This window comes from Rana temporaria, chromosome 5, assembly GCF_905171775.1.
Source record: "Rana temporaria chromosome 5, aRanTem1.1, whole genome shotgun sequence".
NCBI lineage: Eukaryota > Metazoa > Chordata > Amphibia > Anura > Ranidae > Rana > Rana temporaria.
In genome coordinates this window covers 343,374,166-343,401,930 of record NC_053493.1, presented here as the reverse complement: position 1 = coordinate 343,401,930, position 27,765 = coordinate 343,374,166, and the positions used below count along the sequence as shown (strand labels likewise).

At 44.0% G+C, this 27,765-nt stretch overlaps 1 protein-coding gene across 2 annotated transcripts; it reads left to right on the top strand.

The window, feature by feature from the left end:
• The first annotated feature begins 4,407 nt into the window (after nt 1–4,407).
• On the top strand, nt 4,408–27,242 carry PEX2 (peroxisomal biogenesis factor 2). 2 transcript variants are annotated; one of them, XM_040354463.1, is made up of 3 exons: nt 4,408–4,537; nt 17,984–18,046; nt 26,009–27,242. In XM_040354463.1, the coding sequence occupies exon 3, from the start codon at nt 26,014–26,016 to the stop codon at nt 26,932–26,934; it is 921 nt and encodes a 306-aa protein (XP_040210397.1). In that variant the 5' UTR covers nt 4,408–4,537; nt 17,984–18,046; nt 26,009–26,013; the 3' UTR covers nt 26,935–27,242. The 2 variants fall into 2 exon arrangements, with proteins under 2 accessions (XP_040210397.1, XP_040210396.1); XM_040354462.1 differs by having other exon boundaries at nt 4,411–4,537; nt 26,006–27,242.
• Nucleotides 27,243–27,765: the final 523 nt, after the last annotated feature.

Genomic DNA, 27,765 nt, shown 5'->3' with positions numbered 1-27,765 from the left:
TAAATTGGAGCCTCAGTTTTCTGTTCTTATCTGACAGGAGTGGCACCCGGTGTGGTTTTCTGCTGCTGTAGCCCATCTGCTTCAAGGTTCAATGTGTTGTGTGTTCAGATATAGTATTCTGCATACCTTGGTTGTAACAAGTGCTTATTTTAGTTGCTGTTACCTTTCTGTCATCTTGAACCAGTCTGCCCATTCTCCTTTGACATCCACAAGTCATTTTCCTCCACACAACTGTCACTCACTGGATATTTTCTCTTTTTCAGACCATTCTCTGTAAACCCTAGAAATGGTTGTGTGCATGAAAATCTCAGCAGTCTTTTAAATACTTAGACCAGCCCATCTGGCACCAACAGCCATGCCATATTCAAAGTCACTTAAAGCGGAGGTTCACCCTAAAAACAAGTATATACCATTCCATCCAGCATACTGCCGACCTGTACAGTATGCTGGATTTTTTTTTCGCTGTACATACCGTTGTATAGATATTCCCCCCCCCCCCCCGGCTTCCGGGTAGTGTCTCCGGCGGGAGTGGGCGTTCCCATTCAGAGACTAAGTGATTGACGTAATGACAAAAGCTTCCCTCCGGCGCATAATGCGCGTCACCAGTTTCCGAAAGAAGCCAAACTACGAGTCGGCTCTATACGGCGCCTGCGCACCGACGTTTGGCTTTTTTCAGAAACTGGTGGCGTGCCGTTTGCGCCGGGGGGGGGAAGCTTTTGTCATACGTCAATCACTTAGTCTCTGAATAGGAACGCCCACTCCCGCGGGATTCACTACCCGGAAGCCAGGGGGGAAAATACCTATACTACGGTATGTAAACTGGGGAAAGAAAAAATAAACAGCATACTGTACATGTCGGCAGTATGCTGGATTGAATGGTATATACTTATTTTTAGGGTGAACCTCCGCTTTAAATCCCCTTTCTTTCCCATTCTGATGATTGGTCTGAACTTCAGAAAGTTGTCTTCACCACGTCAAGATGCCTAAATCTATTGAGTTGCTGCCCTGTGATTGGCTGATTAGCAATTTGTGTTGCCAAGCAATTGAACATGTGTACCTAATAAAGTGGTCGGTGAATGTATGTAAAGTGTATCAAAAGATGGAGTTCAGCTTTAAGCCCCTGTTCAGATCGGGGCAAATTGACATGCCAAATGGCAGCCTATTGCTAGCAACGGCACCGATGCGACACCGACTTTACCGTGGCGGACCGATTTCCAAAAGTAGTTCATGCACTACTTCTGGCAACTTCAGGAGCGATTTCAATAGACATCCGTGCATGGACCCAGAAGTCTTTCAAATCGCCCTCAATCTAGCAATGAAATGTGAACCTACCAGTGGCGGCTGGTGCTCAAAATTTTTGGGGGGGCGCAAACGAAGAAAAAAAAAATCGCAGCCTCACTGTGCCCATCAAATGCAGCCACTGTTCCATCAATTCGCACCACTGTGCCATGCCAAACGCAGCCACTGTGCCATGCCATCAAACGCAGTCACTGTGCCATCAATTGTCACCACTGTACCATGCCATCAAACGCAGCCACTGTGCCATGCCATCAAATGCAACCACTGTGCCATGCCATCAATTGTGGTCACTGTGCCATCAATTGTCACCACTGTGCCATGCCATCAAATGCAGCCACTGTGCCATGCCATCAAATGCAGCCACTGTGCCATGCCATCAAATGCAGCCACTGTGCCATGTCATCAAAAGTGGTCACTGTGCAATCAATTGTCACCACTGTGCCATGCCATCAAATGCAGCCACTGTACCATGCCATCAAATGCAGCCACTGTGCCATGCCATCAATTGTGGTCACTGTGCCATCAATTGTCACCACTGTGCCATGCCATCAATTGTGGTCACTGTGCCATCAATTGTCACCACTGTGCCATGCCATCAAATGCAGCCACTGTACCATGCCATCAAATGCAGCCACTGTGCCATGCCATCAATTGTGGTCACTGTGCCATCAATTGTCACCACTGTACCATGCCATCAAATGCAGCCACTGTGCCATGCCATCAAATGCAGTCACTGTACCATGCCATCAAATGCAGCCACTGTACCATGCTATCAAACGCAGCCACTGTGCCATGCCATCAAACACAGCCACTGTGCCAATTGTCACCACTGTGCCCTTTAATTGTCGCTGTGCCAATTGTCCCCACTGTGTCACTGTCCAGTCATCCATCCACCTCAGAGCTTTATATAACCTGCTGGGACTTGTAGTTCTCCATCGTCTCCTGGGGCTCAGGTGCATGCAATCCACCATCTTTGTCTAGTTTTTCTCACTGCTGGGACTTGTAGTCCCATAGATGGTGGATTGCATGCACCTGAGCCCAGGAGAAGATGGGGAACTACAAGTCCCAGCAGGTTATAATATAAGACACCCATCCACCTAGGAGCCTTATATTATAACCTGCTGGGACTTGTAGTTCCCCATCTTCTCCTGGGCTCAGGCTGCTGACGGCTGGCATTTCACCCATAATATGCATTGCATTGAACATTAAAAATCATTATCAGTGACGGCCGCCCAGAAACTTTCAATAAGCAGGGGGGGGGGGGTCCTGACGGCCACCTATTCGGCCAGATGGTACATTAAAAACGTTTTAATAAGTGGGGGGATTAGTGCTGGAGGGTGCCGCGATTTTGCCCGAAAATATATTTCTCACATGGGGGACTGGGGGGGAACGCATGGCTTCAGTTAGTTCCCTACCTCTTTGCAGCAGATCCTCTCAGGCCGTGCGTGTTCTATTGAGCTGCAGCGCTGAGGTCACTTCCTGTGCTTGGAGACTGTGAAAGAAAGCACCGCCCACTGGGGCGGTGAAATAGTTCTATGCACTGTGTGCACTCACTGCACCCGCCCGGCCATAATACAGGCCATCGCGCCGGAAATAGTGGCGCGTCGGTTTGCGCCACAAAGGCATATTTTAGCTGCCAATGTAGCGCCGCATCTGCAATCTTGTGATTGCACAGACGTAGCTCTACCCATACCACACTATGCCCGGCGCCCGGTGCCGGGACACAGTGCACATAAGGATTTTTTTTTTTTCGTTTTTTTAAAGGGACATGTTTAAAAAAAAAAAAAGTTTTTTTTTTTTTTACTGGCTGGGGGAGGGGGGGGCGGCGCCGGGCGCCCCCTATGGACGGGCCGCCACCTACCCTAAAAACAGTTTCCCTGGGCCTGATTCACCAAGCACTTGCGATGAAAACCTACGCCGGCGGCCTCCGGCGCAAGGCGGGCCAATTCAAATGGGCGTGTGCCATTTAAATTAGGCGCGCTCCCGCGCCGGACCTACCGCGCATGCTCCGTTTCCAAACTCCCACCGTGCTTTGCGCGCCGTGACGTCATTTTTTCGAACGGCGACGCGCGTAGCGTAATTCCGTATTTTTTAAATTTCGACGCGGGAACGACGGCCATACTTTATACAGCAATACGATTGCTGTGTAAAGTTAAGGCACCAAAAAAAAGACTAACTTTGCGACGGGAAACTAGACTAGCGGCGACGTAGCGAACGCGAAAAACCGTCGGGAATCGCCGTAACTCCTAATTTGCATACCTGACGCTGGTTTACGACGCAAACTCCCCCCAGCGGCGGCCGCGGTATTGCATCTTAAGATCCGACAGTGTAAAACAATTACACCTGTCGGATCTTCTGGCTATCTATGCGTAACTGGTTCTATGAATCAGTCGCATAGATAGAAACAGGGATACGACGGCGTATCTGGAGAAACGCCGTTGTATCCCTTTTGTGAATCTGGCCCCCTGTGTGTAAGTCCATGTTCACACCAGTGCGGTTTTGAAGTTGCGCTACTTCGGGGCAACTTCAAAGCAGTGTGCTTTCATTTGCAGCTTGCTTATATCTGTTTGACTTCATTTGACAGATGACAATGCAAGTCGCACTGAAATCGCACAGAAATAGTGCAGGAACCTTATTTCAGTTGCTGCAACTCAGGTCACAGCAATGTGAACAGTTCAATTGCTGAAAATAGAGTGCGACTTGCCATGCGACTTTGAACTGTCAAGTCGCACAGGTGTGAACCAGTGCTAGACTTTATACTGTGTAGGTCTTCAAAGATATTAAACACATTAAGAAATGTAACCATAGTGGAAAAACAAAGTATCACAAAGAAGGTTTATTTTTCAAGGATATAACTAATTGCCAGATCTATTATTGGTGCACAAAAAGATACAAAGTAAAATACACGGCATGATGATCCGAGTCAGCCGCCTTTTCTCACTGTCCTACATAGCTGTGTGTCGCGGCTGGTCTCTTAGCAAGCAGGACCCACTTTCATTGGCTAACATTGCGCATGCTCAATGCGTGTTCTTCTGCTTTCTGTATGAACCGCCCGTTTTGCTGTGGTTGCGATCCAAGCCTCTCTCTCAGGATACGTTCTCTGTAGATGGCTGCGTATCACGCCTCACTCTCGCTCAGGCTGGTGATTGGACTTTAATCGCAGCTTGTCCGAGGGGAGGTATGCTGTACTTCCCTGTTAGCCGAGAGCTGTTCCAGCTTCCTGTTTGTGTTTACTGTGGTATGTATAGCTGTGTGTTGTGTCCATTGTGTGCATTGTATGGTAAGAAGTAGGAGGAGGAGGGGGCTGTCTGCAACCTTCCCTGTACACTTGCTGTACTTTATATAAGGCAGAGCTCTGACACATGATGGGGGGGTCACCAACCTTACAATAATCTTCTATTCCCCTTCTTGTACTTGTTGTGCAATTATAGAGGGAAAACAGTTTTAAAAATAATGAATACATTTTTGGTTAACCACTTCAGCTTCGGAAGCTTTTTTTTACTAGTAATGGTGGTGATCAGCGATTTTTAGTGGAACTGCAACATTGACATTATTACAGTGATCAGAGCTAAAAATATGCACCGATCCCTGTATAAATGTGACTGGCAGGGAAGGGGTTAATACTAGGGGGCGATCAAGTGTGTCCTAGGGAGGTGCATTCTTACTGTGGGGGGAGTTGATTTGCTGGGAGTAGAGAGAGATTCTGATCACCAGACAATCTCTCTGTACTCCCCTGTCAGAAGAAAGATCTGCTTTGTTTACATTGACAGATCCCCAGTTTGCCTCTCTGAGGAGCGATCGTGGGTGGCTGTCAGACATCGTGGCCGCCAGACTCGTGCAGCGGACGCGCGCCCACAGTATTTTGTTCTCGAAATGACGTACGGTACGTCGTTTCACGCAATAGGGCCATCCTGCTACAGTATATATGTGGTGGGCGGTATAAATTTATCTTTACAGAAAAATCTGTGATCTGCATTCTCTGTACTTCTTCCCCACTGACAGGATGGGCTACGCAGCGACTGTGACGGCGCCGACCAATTAGAACGCTCTGAAACATACCCCCTGACGGGACATTTTGGAGATTAAGCCGAGGGGATTTCTAAGCCCTGGTCCGGTGAGGTGGCGATAGCAGGGCTCAGAACGGGAGATCACCGCACTGTAGGTCAGCAGGACTGGGGGGGGGGGTGAGTAGGCGGTCCTATGTAAGTTCACCTTGCAGATTTTTCTGTAAAGATAAACTTACCCTTTAGGTGGTTAACTGGCAATTTTGCGGTCATGCATTGCTTTACCCAAACAAAATTTATAGAATTTTCCACCACAAATAGTTTTTTCTTTTGTTGGTATTTAATCACCACTGGGTTTTTTTTTCTGATTTTATAAACAAAAAAAATATATAATAAAAAAAATCAAATTTCTTTATAAATTGGGGCCAAAATATATTCTGCTACATGTTTTTGATAACAAAGAAAATCCCATTATTGATTGGTTTGTGTGAAAGTTCTACCGCCCACAAACTATGGTGTGTACACACACACACACTTTTTTTTTATACTACTTAATTTGTTTATAGCGCAAAAAATAAAACCGCAGAGGTGATCAAATGCCACCAAAATAAAGCTCTATTTGTGGGAAAAAAAAGGACGTCAATTTTGTTTGGGAGCCACGTCGCACGACCGCGCTATTGTCCGTTAAAGTGACGCAGTGCCGAATCGCAAAAAGTGACCCGGTCATTTAGCAACAAAATGGTCCAGGGCTTAAGTGGTTAAAGTGGAAGTTCCACTTTTGGGTGGAACTCCGCTTTAACATCTCGGGCAATCAAGCGGATAAATAAATACTTAACTATGTGTGCTGTTTTTACTAGTTGACCACCAAGTTTGAAAGGCACAGAAATGGTTCCCTGTGTGCAGAGCTCTGTGTTTGAATGTACACAGCCATTTAGCAGGTCCCGGTCGTGAATAAGTGGTCGTGACTTGCCAACAGGCTTCCGCTGTGGACAATCACAGTGGGAGCCGGCCGAGGGGGCGCACCTTAATCCCGGAAGTAGGCAGCAGCATACAGGGACGTCGCTTTGCCTAGAGCGACTGCCAGTGCCGCCATCAGGAATTAGGGGGCCCCTTACACAGCTTCAGGCATGGGCCCCCTGGAGAAGAGAATTGGGGGGGGGGGGGGGGGTGTGCTGCCGCCTGAAATTGAGAAGCGGGGAGGCTGCCACGAATTGAGAAGCAGGGGGCCCTTTACAAAAAAATAAGAAATAAAGAAAAATATATATAAAAAAGGGGGGTAGCCATCCGGGGCACTGGGGACCTCTGGCTGGGCCCTTTAATAAAAAAAAAAAAAAAAAAAAAATATATATATATATATATATATATATATATATATATATATATATATATATATATATATATATATATATATATATATATATTTAAAGGTATTTATTTTTAAAAAGGGGGGTCGCCATGTGGGGACCTCTGGGCCCTTTAAAAAAATACACACACACACACACATATATATATATATATATATATATATATATATATATATATATATATATATATATATATATATATATATATATATACACACACATATATATACACACACACACACACACACACACACACACACACACACACACACACACACACACACACACACACACACACACACACACACACACACACACACACACACACACACACACACACACACACACACACACACAGAAAAAGAAATTACAAAAAAAGGGGGGTTGCCACCCGGGACCTCTGGGCCCTTTAATAAAAAATAAATAAATAATAATAAAAAAAAAACGTTATTTATAAAAAAGGGGGGGGGGGGGGTTGCCATCCAGGGCCCTGGGGATCTCCGGGCCCCTGGGGACCTCCGGACCCCTAAAAAAATTAAATAAAAATATATTAAAAAAATAAATATATATTTTTTTTTTTATAAAAAATAAATAAAAAAAGGGGGGTTGCCACCCGGGGCCCTGGGGACCTCTGGCTGGGCCCTTTAATAAAAAAAAAAAAAAAAAAAAAAAAATATATATATATATATATATATATATATATATATATATATATATATATATATATATATATATATATATATATATATATATATATATATATATATATATATATATATATATATATATATATATATATATATATATATATATATATGTATTTATTTTTAAAAAGGGGGGTTGCCATGTGGGGCCCTAGGGACCTCTGGGCCACTTTAAAAAATATATATATATATACACACACACACAATTTTATTTTTATTTTTTGAAAAATAAATTACAAAAAAAGGGGGGTTGCCACCCGGGACCTCTGGCCCCTTTAATAAAAAAAATAAACCTCTGGGCCCTTTAATAAAAAAAAAAAAAAAAAAAGAAACCGTTATTTATCCCCAGGGGATCTCCGAGCCCCTGGGGACTTCCGGACCCCTAAAAAAATTAAATAAAAATATATAAAAAAATATATATATATTTTTTTATAAAAAAAAAAAAAAAAAAAGGGGGGTTGCCATCTGGGGCCCTGTGGGCCCCTGGGAACCTCCGGGCCCCTTACAGGTGTACTGCCTGTACCCCCCTGATGGCGGCCCTGGCGACTGCTTGTCCTCAGTACAATGCGGGCGCTAAGTGGTTAAACACAGCAAAACGCAGCACAAACGCTTATGCAAGAACAATGAATGTATTCCAGTGAGCCTAGATTACACCACTGCAGTGCTTTCATGCATGTTCAAAAAAAATACAGTATGTTGCATTTTTGTGCACTAGAATGCGCATCAACGTACGAGTTGCTTGTAAAAGCCACTTTGTAAATAAAATTAATTGAAATCAATAAGAAAAAAATCCAAAAAACACCACAAATGCACTGCAAACGCACATGCAGAAATGCACAGGAAGTGCAGAGATTGTGGTGTAAATCACCCCTAATGAAGATGTAGGAGAGACAAAAGCAGTGGGGGAGGGGCTGTTTATATCGGTATATCCTGAGTTGGCTGTTACTGCAGTCGCAGGAGGTCGGGCGTTGCTTTGGTTTCTGGTCCCACAGCTGTCCATTCAGAGAGCCTACAGAACGTGCGTGTTTTCTAGAGAGTGGCCAGGTTGTATTGTGATTGGGGAATAATTTGTATGTGTTGTGATTTTGCATATACCGTACATAACCTTCCCTATTCTGCAACAACATCCAGGTTCATATTTAGAAACTATGGCCCAGATTCTTAAAGACTTACGACGGCGTATCTTCAGATACGCCGTCGTAAGTCCGAATGGCCGCCGTTGTATCTATGCGCCTGATTCATAGAATCAGTTACGCATAGATTTGGCCAAGATACGAGCGGCGTAAGACGCTGGCCGCTAGGTGGCGCTTCCGTTGATTTCCGCGTTGAATATGTAAATGAGCAAGATACGCAGATTCACAAACGTACGTACGCCCGTCGCAATTAGTTACGCCGTTTACGTAAGACATACGCCGGCGTAAAGTTAAAGCTGGTCGCTAGGTGGCGCAGCCCATGCAAGGTATGGACGTCGGAACAAGCGTATCTTTTTACGTCGTTTACGTAAGTCGTAAGCGAATAGGGCTGTGCGTAAGTTACGTTCACGTCGTAGGCAGTGTTCGACATATCTTAAGCATTCTATCCAACGCATGCGCACTGGGATACGTCCACGGACGGCACATGCACCGTTCGTTTGAAGCGTCATTTACGTGGGGTCATGATTAATTTACATAAAACACGCCCACCTCTTCATCATTTGAATTACGCTCGCTTACGCCGGCACATTTACGCTACGCTGCCGTAACTTAGGACGCAAGTGCTTTGTGAATACTGCACTTGCCTCTCTAAGTTGCGGCGGCGTATCGTAAATATGATACGCCGTATATACGACGATACGAGAACCACTGCTCTAAGCAATCAATCATCACCAGTCTTCTTTAACCACTTGCTGACCACGCTATAGCAAAATGTCAGCCAGTTCTGGGAGGACGCCGTATAACGTCGTCCTGTGATTTATGTGCAGACGCTTGTGTATAAGCATAAATGCCCAGAATAAATTAATATTCTGAAAGGATTCACGCTCAACACCATACACACATACTCATGCAGGCCTTATAGTACAGATTGAGATGATGTAGAAAGTGTATTCCCTTTCATATTCATGCTTTCATTGTCGAATGGAAATTGGAGACTTGGCAGCTGTACTTTATATCTCGCTAAACAAAAAAAAATACAAAACATGCATTTAAAAAAAAAAGGGCAGACTTGATAGACTACTTTTTTCTGCCATCACTTTTCTATGTTTCTACTTCTAGCAGAGACCGATCAATATAAAAGAGGAACTTCCCTCAACCCCTCCCCATGCATTTTTTCTGTCATTGAATCCAGCATTGCCTGATACATTTTTCTGCTTTCCTGGTGCCAACATGTAAGATATGTGTTAGATAGGGTGACCACATTTCCAAACTGCCATTCAGGGACACCCCCCCCCCCCCCAAAAAAAAAATATATGATTTTTGATACCTTTTTTTGTGACCCCAAACATTTCACGGGTTCATGCTGGGACCTGTAGTTCTTCACTAGTTGGGGGAGTCACATCTTCAGCTCTGAGGGGTTCATGCTTGGACCTGTAGTCCTTCACTTTTGGGGGGCCACATCCCCCAAAAGTGAAGGACTACAAGTCCCAGCATGAACCCCTGAGATCTAAGGACGTGTCCTCCTCCCATCCCTCCGAGGGTGTCATCTGTCCTCTGCTCAGAGGCAGCCCGTCCATTAGGGGCGCACGGGTGCAGCCCCTTTATTAATGCATCCAGCCACCTGATCTACATGCAGGGCGCCGGACGCATGGATTTCAATGAGGGGGGGGGGGGTTTTATTTATTTTTTAATTACGCGATTAAAGCCAGAGGCTCTAATAGACTTCAAAAAAGGGTGGGCTTGGGGCCCAGAGTACTATGCCAGACCCCACCCAGTTGTGTGACAATAGCGAATAACTATTCACTATTGTAACACTGAATCTCCTTCCAGCTAATCAGGAAGTGGGTCATGAGACCCGTCGCCCGCTTTTCCAGAAGGAGATCCGACGGGGGAGGGGGGCCACCACTGCCTCTGCTGCCGGCTCATCTGCTGTCCTCTCTGCAGTCAGTATCTCATGACACAGATGGTGTTCCATCCATCCCCGACACCCGGCCTCACCTCTGAGTGTTGAGAGTTGCTGTTAAATACTGGCAGTTCCCCTCCCTCTGAGCATGCTGCCGGAGAAGATTGGGGGAGGAGGTGGGTGGAGTTAAAGCACTAGGGGCAGAAGAGGAGGAGGAAGTTGAATCCTCCTCTGCTCAGAATGCTGGGGCCTCGGCCGGCCAGGACAAGTACTGTTAGTAAGTAAAGATGTGGCGATGAAGCACCCTTTTTTTGGGGGGCGTCAGATCAGCCTGGGGTGGGGGGGGGGTGGCTGTGTCAGTTTCATTCTTGGACACTGTATTGTCCCAGAATGAAAGTGCCCCGGGACCCGGGACAGATTTGAAAAATGCAGTACTGTCCCGGGCAATCTGGGACACGTGGTCACCCTAGTGGTAGACCAATAACTAGATAACAGAGGGTAGGTATTATTATTTTATTATACAGGATTTATATAGTGCCAACAGTTTACAACATTAACCACTTAAGGACCTTGGGTGTTTTTCAGATTCAGGGGTTTCCAAGACTAAAACTGTTTTTTTTTGCTAGAAAATTACTTAAAACCCCCAAACATTATATATATATTTTTTCTAACACCCTAGAGAATAAAATGGCGGTCATTGCAATACTTTTTGTCACACCGTATTTGCGCAGCGGTCTTACAAGCGCACTTTTTTTGGAAAAAAAATCACTTTTTTTAGTAAAAAAATAAGACAACAGTAAAGTTAGCCCAATTTTTTTATATATTGTGAAAGATAATGTTATGCCGAGTAAAATGATACCCAACATGCGCCCGCTCGTGGAATGGCGTCAAACTTTTACCCTTAAAAATCTCCATAGGCGACGTTTAAAAAATTCTTTAAGTTGCATCTTTTGAGCTACAGAGGAGGTCTAGGGCTAGAATTATTGCTCTCACTCTAACGATCGCGGTGATACCTCACTTGTGTGGTTTGAACACCGTTTTCATATGCGGGCGCTACTCACGTTTGTGTTCGCTTCTGTGTGCGAGCTCATCGGGACGATGTTTTCTTATTTATTTTTATTTTATTATTTTTTACACTGGAAAAAAAAAATGGATCACTTTTTATTCCTATTACAAGGAATGTAAACATCCCTTGTAATAGAAAAAAGCATGACAGGTCCTCTTAAATATGAGATCTGGGGTCAAAAAGACCTCAGATCTCATATTTACACTAAAATGCAAAAAAAATGACATTTAGAAAATATTGCTTTAAGAAGCATGGGCGGAAGTGACATTTTGACGTCACTTCCGCCCTGCTATGGGGACGGGTGGGGGCCATCTTGCCCTCCCTCGTATCCCAGCTGAGGAGAGGAAAGGACCCGATCGCCTCCGCCACTACCGACTGCTCTGGGGAGGGGGGCCCTCTCCCGCCGCCGATAACGGTGATCTCACAGCGAGTCTGCCGCGGAGACCACTGTTATCATTTACAGGACCGCTCACAGTAAAGATGGATATCTCGGTTGTGGCAGCAGCTGCTGCCTTTACCGACATATCCATCTTTAAAAAAAGGACGTATATGTACATGAGCGGGTCCTTAAGTGGTTAAGGACTGAGAGTAGAATCACAATACAATTGAAGGCAGTAGCGCTTACAATCTAAGAGGGAGGGAGCTCAAGCTAATTTTGTTTCAAAAATAAATAGAAGCAGGAAGCTCCTTGCTGTCAAAGTAACATGTAGTAAGGTTCACTGAGCCAATTAGTAGGGTTTTACAGTGAATGGGTTGTTGTGTGGGCATCAGCACTGGTCCTGTGGGTAGAAATAGTCGAGTTTACTACCACATGTATGCTGCCCGGGAGTGCCCCCTATAGCTGGAGGTTTGCTCTGGGGGCACTCTGAAGGGAGGAGGAGAGAACATCGGTGGGGGACCCCAGAAGAGGTAGTTTGGGACTGCTGTGTGCAAAAACAATTACACACCCCACTGCAAGCAGTTTGTCAAACTATCTGAGAGGCTGACAGCTGATACGACTAGATGGGACTTGACGATTCATTAAGTGGTACTAATGTATGCACAGTGAGAGAAAACACAGGGAGTATGCACTCTGTGCATTTGTCCCTGGGCGCATACTGCCCTAAGTGTAAGTACCGCTAGGTGCACCGAACAGCCGCAGCAGCTATCCATCTCTCACAGAATTTGACAGGGTGCCTGCAGCAAAATGGTAGAGCTCCATGAACTGATACTGAACACCCACTGTGCATGGGACATTTATCATATACATTTGCAGCTCTGTTGACCATATGTGTGTGTTTGACATACAGGTGTGACCACTTCTTTCATTAGATATAAAAAAGCAAGAAATATTTTTAAATGTGATACTACATTTTTAGGGCGTGCACACTAAACTGCACCTTCCTATGCGGGCAGCTGTACATTCCGGCTGAGGTGAGCCAACAGTGGGGGGTGATGTGAGGTGCCTTTTTAGCGCATCACAAGTTCCCTTTTTTTTGTGTCCCCTTTATTTGAAGTGCACAGAAGTGTGGTGCAGTGATATGAAATGCTTTCCTGTACGCTGCGATAAAATACAGAATGCCTGTGTTATATCGCTGCTTACTGCACCGCACTTTCAGGCTGCACTGCGCTGTTTACTGTGCGTTCTAGCAGCGGTGACCTACTTTCATCCAGTGTGGTTAAATGTAGGTCCCCGTAGTATGTGTGAACACGGCCTTAATGTGCTGCACATCTGCACTCGGTGTACATAGTGTAACATTTATTTTCTGCTAGATTTTATCATAATGTGGCATTGTTGGGGAACACTGGAGACAGCAGGAACTGTGTTGACACAGGAATCACACTGTCTCCTCTTACTGTGCGGCACTAATTAAAGAGTTTAATGTGTGACATCAATTTGATTGCCCTTGTAGCAAAGCTCTAATTATATCAGTCTCATGATATGCAAATCTGAATAAAAATGTGGTTGTGTTTCTTTAGATGAAGTCTAATGCTAGTCAAACGAGAAAATCATTTGTGGATTTGGACAAAAAAGTAAATTTCCTAAAAAAATAAATAAAAAATGTAGCACTACCCCCGAAGGAGCTGCTGGTTAGTTTTGTGTGGCATGTTACCTCTACTTCTCCGCCGTCTAGGGTGCTTGATGAGAGCTTAAAAAGAGTCAATGTCCACACGTTGCGTTCCTTTTTCTTTGCTTTATTTACCGAACGTGGTAAAAGAACGAACACTAGGTTAAAGAGGTGAAATAGGGTATAAGTAGTGGGTTCAGGTGTAAAACTCAATCAGAAGCACTTCTGCTTCCAGTCATAAACTCTCGTCGCCACTCTAGCCAGAGTGGGTATTGTGCCCCTGTATAGGCCTCTCTCACTAGTCCTAGCTGCCAGGGTGTCACACAAAACTTTGGTATAGTCTCTGCCACCGACCTTCCCAAAGATGGAGATACGTTCGGACCAGAATCCTCTCATGTTAGGATTAAAGCGGAGGTTCCGCGGGTTATGCATTTTTTTATAAAATATGCAATGCTTTGCAATCTAGCTAGCACGGTACTACTCGCTTGCTAGTCGCTCTTCCCTCTGTCGGTTCCGTTTTCGTGAAGAAGAAGAGGTTATAAAAATTAGTCCATCTTGCTTGTGGGCAGTGTGAAGCCCACAAGCAAACACTTCCTGCATTCCTCGTCACATGACATGCTTTGCGAGTCATGTGACCCGCGTCACGTGACACTCGAGCTAGCGCGAGAATACACGCCTAGCTATTTCGGATGGTCTCCTGTGAGTGTTAAAACGACACTCTCAGGAGACCTTGCGCACAGCTCCCATTACGCCTCGTCGGGGAAAAGGAGCGACACGCCCACTCCCCGCAGGGAGGAAGACCCGGAAGTCATGCGGAATACAGGTAAGTGTACCGATCTTAAAAAAAATGACAACGCTACAGGGATATGTTAAGGCTGCAGATATGTTAGACAGAAAGTTCAGTTTGAGGGTGAACCTCCGCTTTAAGCACCCGGGTCTCTTCTTGAAGTAATTACTTGTGAATTCAGGAAACTGACAGGCGACCAAAGCTCAGCCTTTCAGTATTAGTGCATCCTTCAATGAAGTTCAGGCCTCCCCTGAGTTTACCAGCCTCGTGCTCGGTGCTCTCCAGAACAGGTACTTCATTCGGTGGCTTCCTCCCTCTAGGACAGACAGCGCAGGACCACTTTGTTAATGTAGACCCAGTCTGACAACTGCGCCTACCCGGCAGATCACGACTCCGGACCAACTCTGTTCCAGAACCAGGAACTCTGGAACACGCACCCCTGGCCAGGAGGGCCACACACAGGCCCAGGGTGGACAACGACGACCCAGAACCGGTGACGTCTGTCCCTTAAATACTCTCCCCCAGCATGCACAGCGAGGTGATCAACCCCCACTGATTTGCTGCTGAGAAAGAATACCCAACACACCTTGATCTGACTGCTGCCACCCTCGGCCTGGGGTGGAACTGACACCCCAGACAACAATAGTGGTCACCTGCAGTACAGCCATGGCTGGAACAGAGCCCAAACTTAAAAAAAATCAGTCAGAGATAACTAATCCTCTGACTACCTTCTAAATTTAAAGCAGGGCCAGCAGAGAAGACAGCTGCCCGCTACAAAAAAAATAAATAAAAAATACCAGCAAGATGGGTCACTGATCTTAGATTAAAAAGAGACAGAGATCACTCTAATACCATCATGTAGAGACTCTGTACAGGCTTTTCTAAGTTAGTGTCCCGAGTAACAGTATATAGAATGACGAAAGATGTAAACACTAAACCGGACCTGTAGACACAAGGCCCATTTCACATTAACAAACCAATCAGGTCCACCTCAGATGGCCCCGATGGGGCGAGATATTGCCCCCTATGGGGAGGCGGATGCACAGTGAGCAGAGACGGACCTGTCAATCCGCCTTCTCAGTGGGGATCAGTGGAGCAATCCCTGCTGAGCAAGCGGAGTCCATCAAAACGGAATCGCCCGTGTGAAAGGGGCCTCAGGGTGATGTCTCCAATTTTACAATAGTAATGAGGTAACCCTGAGTAAGGGTCCATTCACACCAGGGCAGCTGGGCAGCCTTGTATACATAAGGCAAATTTACTTGGGTCCCCTAGGTGTTCAGTTGACACCACTGTAAAAATGAGGACATGCACTACTTATTTTTCACTGCACCCTTGTCCCAATACTCTGATGTGAATAAAATGTATGTTCAATAAAGTTGTAAAAAAAAAGTTGGCATGAGTTGTACATTGCCACCGTTTACTTCTGAGCACAGAGGAGCAGGCGCGATAGGATGCAGCTGCTGGTGTGAATGACCCCTTAGGAAGTTAGCAATGCAGACCGGAAAATGAAAAGTAATAAAAACCTAAACTAACCTCACCCTCTGCTAATTAACTGCTGGTATAAAAAAAACTAACGATCCATGCCCTTGTTACTTACCTGAAGCCACGGTTCTGTTAAACTCCCGAGTGTCCACATCACTGGCTACATGATGTGAACACCTATTGATGGAGACAACACTTTCAGTGGCCAGTTCCTCTCTCGTAGGCTTCAGAGGCAGGAGAACTCATGGGGGCAGTGAGGGGACCAGTGATCATGGAGATAATGAGCAGGGACAAATACCTGATCCCCAGGGTGGGAAATTAAAGGGGTTGTAAAGACAAAAATATTTTCCTCTTAAATTAAAGTCTGACAGTAGCTGATAAAGTAAAAAGTAATGTTTTGCATTATAACTAGTTTGATACCTGTTGAAATCAAGCTGTTTTATTCACCTCCAGCACTCCTGAATCATTATTCTCACTGACTTCCTGGTTTGCGGTGCGCATTCATTCTTGCTACATCACGGCCTAATGGGAACTACAGTTCCCATTAGGCTTAGCCTCCATGCCTGTGAGGGATAAGAGAGCATCTTCACGCAGGGCTGTAGTCATAGGGAGGGGGTGAGCACATTCTGCTTTCCACCATGCAAAACGGCTCAGATGCTGGTGGAAAGCAAGAAGAGGAGTGACAGGAAATGGCATTTTCAAACCTGGATTACTGTATTTTGGAGGTCAAAAGGAAAAACGAGGTAAGTGATATTTAAATGCTCTAGCTTACAGCAATCAATTGATCTAATAAAAAACGAACCTTTAGTGTTCCTTTAACATTGGTCACAGAGGAAACACGACTTTCATTTATTGTTAGAGGTATTTGGAATACACTATTTAGATTGAATTTTTGCTTGGAGTTGGGATTAAAGCTGAAGTTTAGGTATAATTTTTATAGCACAGTTATATTTAAAAGAAGAAAGGATATTACACCGTGGTAAACATGGCCTTGTCCCAGCTTTTGGAGATGTGCTCCTATGGGGACATGCTATTCTATGGGGAATAAAGCATGACTTTATGAGACTTGCAAATCATTGCATTCTGTTTTTATGTAGATTTTAGTGTCCCAACTTGGGGTTGTATGTATATCATATATCTCTCTGATGCTGGAGTAGGTTGCCAGTCACTGTAGTATTCACTGCTACTACATTGAAAGCAGCAATCTCCCGGGTCACTTCCCGAGCTGCATGCTCTCCTGTATAGTAAACACAAGGGGCCACCCACTTTGGCACTGCCACCATTTTGAAAACGCCTTGTAATTGTTCAACGAATACAAGGCTTTCTGTGATTGGAGAATGTGGAGAGGTAGGGTGTTGATGTCAAAATTTCCATCTCCTCCAATCAGAGAGCTCCTTGTATTCAATAAAAAAAAAAAAGAAAAAAAATGCATTCTGTGAATGGAGACACTGGATTTGGAAAACTGTGACTATCACTGTAGTAGTGCTGGCTAATACAGTGATATGCTGCTTCCACTTGGATTGGCTGGGTATGAGTTATGCATACTAACTTTGGTGCAAGCTGGCCCAATGTAACTGTGCTATACAAATCATACAAAACGTATTAACTCTTAGGCCTCATACACACGACCGAACATGTCTGCTGAAACTGGTCCGCGGACATGTTCGGTCGTCTGTACGGCCGACCGGACCGGATTCCCGGCCTAGCGGACAGGTTTCCAGCGGACAAATGTTTCTTAGCATGCTAAGAAACATGTCCGCTGGAAGCCCGTCCGTCGGACATATCCGATGGTCTGTACGACTCATCGGACATGTCCGCTGGGCCGAAATCCCCCGCATGCGTCGAAGTGATTTGATGCATGCGTGGAAGCATTGACCTTCCAGGGTCGCGCACGTCGCCGTGTCATCGTCGCGGCCACGTCACCGCGTCCGCTGTCCGCAGGGATTTTGGTCTGATGGTGTGTACACACATCAGACCAAAATCCGTCAGCGGACATGTCCGATGAAAACGGTCCGGCAGACCGTTTTCATCGGACCGTCCGACCGTGTGTACAAGGCCTTAAGGTGCCAAATATAAATGTCACAACATTCTTGAAAATTACTAGCACCAAATATTTAGACAGAATTTTTTTTTGCCACTCTTCACAATAAGGATGTTTTATCATATTGAATAATCCTTCTGTTTCTGTTTCAGGTGTCTTATTAAAGAAGTGATTGTCCTCCAGATTCCTTTTTTAACCCTGTTATTTTAGTAAAGGTAAGACGTTTTCCGTAGGGGTAAAAAAAAAAAAAACATTACTGTAACTTTCTAGGTGGTGAACTTGGATGATGGCGCTGGAGTTTGCATCTATCAAGCCCAGCTGAAGTCTCAGAAATAGATATTCTGTTAGACATTCATTGTATGAATAGCCTTACTTAGTCTTAGGCTATCCATACATGCTTAGACTTCTGTCATTTAGCCCTGTGTACTGAATGAGAGAAATCAATTAATTCTTCCATTCCCTCTAAAGATTGTAGATAGGGGAACCTAAACTACTAGGATGTAGAATGCACTCTTCTGTCAATTTTTTGCCTGGCTCCTCCACAGCTTGAATTGTGGCCAATTTGTTAGGAATCGGATGACTTTTGAACCATATATGGCCAGCTTAGCTCCACTTTCCTGTTTCAGCAGTTGCACTGCATGTCTGAATGTGACTGTGCAGTACAGTGGGCTCCAAAACTCGCCTTGTATACTTGGTAATAGACCCGGGCAGACACACTTCTGTTTTTCAGCAATACACATCTGTCTGAAAACAGGTGTGTTGAGCGGTGCCGCTTTTACTCATCAATGTCAGCAAAGAGCACTGCAGTGGAAGGGCATACATTTCCAGTAAAAGGACATTTTTTTTTTCTTTGTTTCTTTTATAACATTTTGTAAATAAGTAATCTTTCTCCTTCACTGATGTGCGCTAATGAGGCTGCACTGATAAGGAGGCACTAATATGCATCGCTGATAGGCGGCAATGATGAGGCATCGATGATGGGCACCGACAGGCATCACTGATGGGACTGCACTGAAAATCAGGGCACTGATTATCAATGCAGATGTCCCCACTGAGGCTCTTTTCATTCGCTGTCAGCTTGAGGAGAGGAATGCCAATAACCGACATTTCCTATTTACACTATGATCAGCAGTGATTGGACACAGCAGATCACATGGCAAAGAGCCTACGTCATAAGCTTTTAACCATGATCAGTGATATGATGTATTCGAGGGACACACCTCACCACTGATCTCTGCGCACCCCCAGTGGTGCACAGGAGTGGCCCGTTCTGAAGGACGTCATATGTCCAGTCAGAATGGTAAAGCCCCCAACTGGCCCTCATTCCACTATAGGCTGGGTTGGAATGTGTTAAAAAAAAACTTTTTTTTTAGCAAAAAATAAAAAACCCAGTGGTAATTAAATGCCACCAAAAGAAAGAAATTTTGTAAATAAGTATATTTTTCTCTTTCACTGATGTGCGCTGAAGAGGCTGCACTGATTAGCACTGATGGGGCTGCATTGATAATCCAGGCACTGATAATCATCCCCATTCACATCTAAAGTGCGGGAGTGCACTTTTTTTGGCAAATTTTTGTTGCCACACACATATGGCAAAGTAGCTCATGGGACATTTTGGCGTGTTTACACGTTTTTTTTGCTGTGTTTTATCACTGTGTGTTTGCATCTGCATTTGTTGTGCCTTTAACAATTAATGGCACAAAAGCGTAAGTAGTTCATTTTAGGTGTTTAAAGGTGACCATGCACTACACAATCTGATTGTACAATCTCTTTATGATCTCCTTTTAGATACAAAACTATATAATATGAGGACGCGCAATTTATCCAATCAGGCAGGCCCTTGCACTGCATAGTTGATGGTAGATCTAAAGGACATTGTGCAATAAGATTGTATATTGTATGGTGAGCTTTACAGACTTTCAGGGACACGTTTTTCCTGTTTTTAATACTACAGCTCTATCCACATAGGCTGTTATGTGATCCCTCAGCTCCTGCACACTCTGCCAAATGAACGATCTATGCAAGAGGAAGGTCAAGTTCAAAACTACTGATGGCTGTGTATTTAGTGAGAACAGTGCAGACTGATAATGATTACATTGGTAAAGCATGTAACTGCAGAGGTTGGCGGCATTGGTCCCCTGGAGAGGGAGGGCAGGTGCAGAGTGTGTCAGCTAAAGAAGTACTTAAAAAAAAAAAATCCTTTCCAAATACATTTTAGGACAGGTAATGGAGGATTGCTCTACTGGAGGCTGCCCTAGAAGCTGGGTCCTGTCCTAGAAGACACAGAAAGCTTTTCCTTTTCTGCAGCAAAGGTACATTAATATTACACCATATTGCCAAACGTATTGGGATACCAGCCTGTACATGCACAGAAATTTTAATGGCATCCCAGTCTTAGTCCTTAGGGTTCAATATTGAGTTGACCCCACCCTCTGAAGCTTTAACAGCTTCAACTCTTTTGGGAAGGCTGTCCACAAAGTTTAGGAGTGTGGCTATGGAAATGTTTGACTATTCTTCCAGAAGTGCATTTGTAAGGTCAGGCACTAATTTTGCACGTGAAGGTCTGGCTTGCAGTCTCCACTCTAATTCATCCCAAAGGTGTTCTCTCGGGTTGAGTTCAGAACTCTGTGCAGGCCAGTCAAGTTCCTCCACTCCAAACGTGCTCACCCACACTATATTGCCAAAAGTATTGGGCCTCCAAAATCATCTGGTGGAGGGGGGATTATGGTATGGGGTTTTTCAGGGGTTGGGCTTGGCCCCTTAGTTCCAGTGAAAGGAGCTCTTAAGGCATCAGCTTACCAAGGCATGTTGGACAATTTCATGCTCCCAACATTGGGGATTGCCCCTTCCTGTTCCAACATGGCTGTGCACAAAACAAGGTTCATAAAGACATGGATGAGTGAGTTTGGAGTGGAGAAACTTGACTGACCTCAACCCGATAGAACACCTTTGGAAGGAATTAGAGTGCCTGGACTCACAAATTCACTTCTGGAAGAATGGTCGAACATTCCCATAGACACACTCCTAAACCTTGTGGACAGCCTTCCCTGAAGAGTTGAAGCTGTTATAGCTGCAAAGGGTGGGCCAACTCAATATTGAACCCTAATAACTAAGACTGGGATGCCATTAAAGTTCATGGGCGTGTAAAGCTTGGCATTCCAACACTTTTGGAAATGTTGTGTTTCTTGGTACATAGGAAGCTGTAATTTAGAAACAAATGCTAATCTAACCTTTTTTTAAAGTGTTTTTTTTTTTTTTTTGGAATTTTGGTGTCAAATCAGTTTCTGTGTCATCTCTGCATTTGTTCTTCTAGCGGTTCTTTCTGCAAAACAGTTTACTTGATTTAATCTTTACATTGGCCCACTTTTTTCTGACATGCCAGTAAACCCCCAACCAAAATAAAGTCACAGTGATAGAGTTAATCTTCTCTCCTTTTCTTTTATATACATCTCTGAACAAAGGTTTTAAGACATAAAGGAGAATGTAATCCAGCAAACATTCTATTGCGTAGCATTTTCTTGCAGGGTGCTCACTTAAATTGGTCTGGGGGGAATACAATTCGGCATTTGGCTGTATTGGGATCGCCTCTCCATTTTCTGCATGTGTACAATTTGGCTTCAGTAGTTTGACTCTTCTTTTTGTTCGTGCAGTGACCTCAGGAGAGGGAACCTCGCTTTGTTCTCAGGTTTTGTCTGTGGATCTGGGGTCATTCTTTGTTACAACATGATATTCATGTGACGTCGAGTGAATGTCAATAGGTAGCAGAGAGTGGAGGATTGTATAAATAGTCCTTGAGTTACCCCACCAAACAGTTTTATTCTTTTATCAGATAATCACAGTACAATAGCTAAGCCCACCTGCAGAAGATGGTCTTTTGTTACGTGTTTCTGCTGGGCCCTGCAAGCATGGGGTCAGCTATCTGTGGCTGTTCTGAGCAGGGGATGATAAAATCATGTCAAAATTCGGAAGTCAGGCAAATGCGAGTAGGACATTTAAAAACTGTGCACCTGCTGAGCTTTTTAGAAATGATCCCAACTTTTGCTGGTACTGGAATATTTTTTTGGTTACATTGCCAGCTTATTAAAATCTGTACAAATATTGTACCATCTTTAGAAAGTATTTGAAAAAGTCTTCCATTTTATTACTGTTAAAGTAGGGTTTAGGCTTTAGCCCCGGACCATTATGCAGCTAAAGGACCAGGCCACTTTTTGCGATTCGGCACTGCTTCGCTTTAACTGACAATTGCGCGGTCGTGCGACGTGGCTCCCAAACAAAATTGGCGTCCTTTTTTTCCACAAATAGAGCGTTCTTTTGGTGGTATTTGATCACCTCTGCGGTTTTTATTTTTTGCGCTATAAACAAAAATAGAGCGACAATTTTAAATAAATTAATTATTTTTTAATTTTTGCTATAATAAAAATCCCCCAAAAAATATATATATAAAAAAAAAAAAATTTCCTCAGTTTAGACCGATACGTATTCTAATACATAATTTTGGTAAAAAAAATCGCAATAAGCGTTTATTGATCGGTTTGCGCAAAAGTTATAGCGTCTCTAGGGGATAGTTTTATGGCATTTTTATTAATATATTTTTTTTTTTTTTACTAGTAATGGCGGCAATCTGCGATTTTTATTTTTATCGTGACTGCAACATTATGGCGGACACTTTTGACACCATTTTAGGACCATTGTCATTTCCACAGTAATTAGTGCTATAAAAATGCACTGCTTACTGTGAAAATGACACTGGCAGTGAAGGGGTTAACCACTAGGGGGGCGCTGAAGGGGTTAAGTGTTCCCTAGGAAGTGATTCTTACTGTGTGGGGGCGTGACACGTCACTGATCGTCAGTTCCGCTGACAGGGCACAGACGATCAGTGACACTGCCGCTAGGAAGAACGGGGAAAGGTTTGTTTACACTTACCTCTCCCCGTTATTCAGTTCTGTGACCTGATCGCGGGACACCAGCGGCGATCGGGTCCCACGGTCACGGAGCTCAGGACCGGGCCGTGAGCGCGACCCACGGCTGGGCATCTTAAAGGAGACGTACAGGTACGTGAATATGCCCAGCCGTGCCGCTCTGCAGACGTATATCGGCGTGAGGCGGTCCTTAAGTGGTTAAATGCAAATATCTCAAATTATTTTGATTGCTCCATGTATTAAATTGAACCTGTCACAACAACAACGTTTCAAATAGCTGTCATTTTATTCATGGTACCTGCAAATAACTTTACTTGCTGTATCCCAGGCACCCCAAAATCTATACGCGTGCTATATTTACAAACCCTGACATTTCTGCCTAGATTGGCATGCATCCTCTCCTCAGGGCATAATTCCTAGTGCAAATTGGTCACATTGTGAGGCAGGTGCAATAGTTTTTGCAATACTGCTTAGCAGTTTGATTAGTGCAAAAGGGGAATCCTGACTGATCAGTATGCACAGCTTTTTAAAGGAGAAAATGCCATCTGAGAAAGCTTGAACAGGATGAAGGGAGTGGAGACACCCTTGGAAAATGGGTGATCTAAGCTTTTTTGGCTGTACTTCTCCTGTGGGTTACAAAAGTACAGTTAGTCCAGGCTCTGAGATGATCCCACCATATGCTCAGGATCCGTCCAGAAGCCCAGACCGACAGCTAGCTCAGCCTCTCGGTGAGTGACTGAGAGCCTGAGCCAGCAAGCCAGCTCCCGCCCCCTCCACAGCCCAGTGCTCTAGTGAGTGCTGGTGGGGCAGAGCAGAGAGCCACTGACTGACAGCTCTCTGCAGCCTTAGGATCGAGAGCTGAGCAATCAGATGTTTGGTCAGTTCTTGCTCTCCGAGGCAGTGGGGGACAGCTGTAGCTAGGATCTGTGCTGTAGCCATCTTAGTATGATATTTTTTATGGCGACTTCCATACTTCTCTTTTAAATAAAAATTCTGTATGCATGCCCTTTTTCACCATTGTCTTTGGTTCATGGACACACAGGTCCTCTACACATTCCTCTTCCCATGGCTGTAAATAGATCCTAAATGCTAAAGGCTCACATTACAGCATTGGCTCACAGTAAGTGGGTTTAATAATGCTGGGCATCATTCCAACCGATAAAGGGACATTGTTGGATCGATTAATAGGTGAGTCTGCGATAAACCGGGCTAGAGATTTTTTTTTTTTTTTTTAAGGGGTTGTAAAGGTTCATTTTTTATTTTCTAAATGGGTTCCTTTTTTAAGCGACAAAAGAAAAGAAAGAAAGGCGCACCAGCCTAGTGTGTTACCGTTGACGGGTTTAATAAAATAAAATGATAGTAGAAAACAAGAGAACTGACATAGTAGGCTTATCAGCAACGTTATGGTGGATACCCCTCGAACCAAACTCCAAAATAGGGGGGGATGTAGAGGTGTGTCACTGCCGGCTTACGCGTTTTGAGGCGTCAAGGGCCTCTTCAGCTGAGCTCTGATGAAGAGGCCCTTGACGCCTCGAAACGTGTAAGCCGGCAGTGACACACCTCTACATCCCCCCCTATTTTGGAGTGTGGTTCGAGGGGTATCCACCATAACGTTGCTGATAAGCCTACTATGTCAGTTCTCTTGTAAGTAGTTTTCTACTATCATTTTATTTTATTAAACCCCTCAACGGTAACACACTAGGCTGGTGCGCCTTTCTTTCTTGCTTTTGTCGTTTTCTCCTAGGACATTCCCCATCCACGAAAGGCAGCAAGGCCTCTGTTACCGTTTTTTGACACTGTTGGTGTGTTCCATGTGGAATATTGAATAACTTTGGACAATTCACCCGTGCGCAGGAGCTTGTTTTAGTTTTGTGTATCCTTTTTTAAGCTAGTGCATTGTTGGTTCACTAACCTTTTTCTTCGATTTCCCTTCTAAATGTTTTTTTTTCATTGTCTGAATTTCTAACTTCCTGTTCCTCCTCAGTAAGCTGTTCTGGCTGACTAACCCTCATGGATGATGGGGGCAAGCTTACTGAGAAGAAAGTGAGAAATTCAGACAAAAGAAAAAAAAAAACATTTAGAAGGGAAATCGAAGGAAAAAGTAAGTAAACCAACAATGCACTAGCTTAAAGGAACATATTTAGAAAATAAAAAAAAATAACCTTTTCAACCCCTTTAAAGATGCTGGGGCCCAGAATTTCTGTTTTGCCCAAACTGCGCTATAAGACTATGTAAGAAATACTGTTGTAGGTAAAGGGTCAGATGACAGCAGTGGGATCATAATTATGAAGCGGTGATTTGTGACTTTTACCAAACATGTACTGGTAGTGAATCAATTGCTGTAATTTCAAACACTTGCACTAGTTAGGCCCCGTACAGACGACCGAACATGTATGCTGAAATTGGTCCGCGGACCAGTTTCAGCATACATGTTCGGTCGTGTGTAGGCCCGAGCGGGCAGGATTCCAGCATACATTTGCCCGCCGGGCCTTTTCCCAGTGGGCAAATATTTCCGAGCTTGTTTTAAAACAGCCCGCTGGAATCCTGTCCCCTCGCACATGTTCGGTCGTCTGTACAGACCTACCGTACATGTCCGAGCGCCCGCCATCCCTCGCATGCGTCGAATGACTTCGACGCATGCGTGGAAGCATTTAACTGGCAAGCCCGCCCACGTCGCTGCGACGTCGCGGACTCGCCCCGCGTATTGTTTACGCGCTGATTTCTGTACGATGGTTAGTACAGCCATCGTACAGAAATCCCCGGGCAGACATGTACGGTGAAAACGGTCCGACGGACCGGTTTCATCGTACATGTTTGCTCGTCAGTACCCGGCCTTAGATTCACCCGCAGTGAATGTTTGCTGCGTGTCAAATTTTTTGCTTAATAAATGACCCCTTATATTTAGACTTAGGCCTTGGACTTCATAACACAGGTAAATCCTACATGCACTTCACTAGCAAGTACATATGAAACCAATGTGTTTTTAACAGGGCTTATATTTACAAAATGTACACTTTGACTATATTTTGTGAATGACTTTACAGTGAAAGGGTTTAGGTTCAGTGTATATGAACCTAAACCTTTTTCAGGTTCTATGTATAATGCAGACTTGAGATGATTATATTTAATAGGAGATATTCCTGATGAGAATAGATAGATGTTAGTTATTACAAGTCTTTAGTGCTTTGAATTAGAAGCTCTCGTTATTGGTTAGATAAATATTCTGCATGTTAAATAACCAGATTTATTTTCCAGCAGGAGAAATGGCTGTGGCGGAAAACAATATGGAAGACATAAATCCTGTGTTAAGAATAAGTCAACTGGATGCTATTGAATTAAACAAGGCATTGGAGCAATTAATCTGGTCTCAATTTAACAGCTGTTTTCAAGGCTTCAAACCAGGACTTTTGAGTCGCTTTGAACCAGAGATTAAAGCGTTTTTATGGCTGTTCTTATGGAGGTATACAGTATACTCCAAAAACGCTACTGTTGGTCAGTCGATTTTGAGCATTCAGTACAAAAATGACTTGTCTCAAACTAAAACATACAGGCCACTTAATAAGCAGCAGAAATTATGGTTTGCACTTTTTACAGTTGGAGGAAAATGGCTGGAAGAAAGGTCCTATGACTTATTTAGTAATCACCCTTTTGGGTCATCTTTTCAGAGAACAAAGTACTTTATTAATGTTGTGTCTGGCCTCCTGAAGATTTGTGGACTGCTTAATTTCTTGGTTTTCTTGCAGCAAGGAAAGTTTGCCACACTGGCTGAACGCCTTTTAGGAATCCGGTCAGTATTCAGCAAACCTCAAACCATTCGGCAGGTTGGGTTTGAGTACATGAATAGAGAAATTTTGTGGCATGGATTTTCTGAATTTCTGATCTTCCTTTTGCCTCTGATCAACACACACAAACTGAAATCGAAGATGTTTTCCTGGTTTAAGCCAGTCAAAGGGCTCTCTTTTACTGATCCATCTCTAGTGGCCCTTTGTAAGGAATGCTGCTTGTGTGGGGAATGGCCAACGATGCCACATACCATTGGCTGCAGCCATGTCTTCTGCTACTACTGTATTAAAAGTAATTACATGGCTGATATGTATTTCACATGCCCTAAGTGTAGCACTCAAGTACACAGTCTGCAGCCCCTCGAGTTCAAAGTGGAAATTTCTGAAGTTCACACTTTGTAAACTTTGCAAAACATACTCACCCTGAACTACTCGACAGTGAGGTCTCCCAGTTTCCACATGTTCTCTGGATTACAGTGGTGAAAACATTGGTGTTGAGTTCTTATGTCATCTTCCGTCAAACGTAATTATGAAGATTAACTCCACTCTACATCTGAAATGCCATTTTTTTTTCTTTTTTTATGGAATCCCTTAATTGTGACTTTTGTTGTCCCTTGAAATCTAACAGCGTTTTTATTTGAGGTGTCTTTTTATGTCCGAACATTTAACTGATCATGTTTTCTTCTCAATGTAGAAGAAAGACCACAATTTTCCACAAAAGCCTGATTGATCATTTTAAACCCTTTTTTGACATTAGATATGATGTAATAGACTGTTATTATCATGAACTAGGTGACACTTTACAAACTGGAATAGTGTTAAGCCACCACAAGGTGTTAGTACTTACCACTGTCTTGTCAAAAAACTATTCCAAGTGCACAAAATGACTTCTATTATTCAGAGCATGCAAATTATGTATGTCATTTACAACTCTGCCCCACACTCATGGTTTAAAGTATAACTAAAGGCATTTTTTTGTTTTAGTTTTGAATAGCGAGAAGAGCGATTAGAACACCTGTCTGGTTTTTATAGCTGTCTGTTCCCCGTTACAAAGATTTACCCTCTCTGTTTGTCTTATTTACCATTATCACTAAGAGTGACAATAAAAGAAAATACCAGATCACCAGAACTGGAATAGAGGGGAAATCTTCCACTGGGAATACTGGTTCTGGTGACAACCAAGGATTCCTTCACTGTGCTTCACCTTTCCATGCAGTGTGTCTTTTAAGTTGC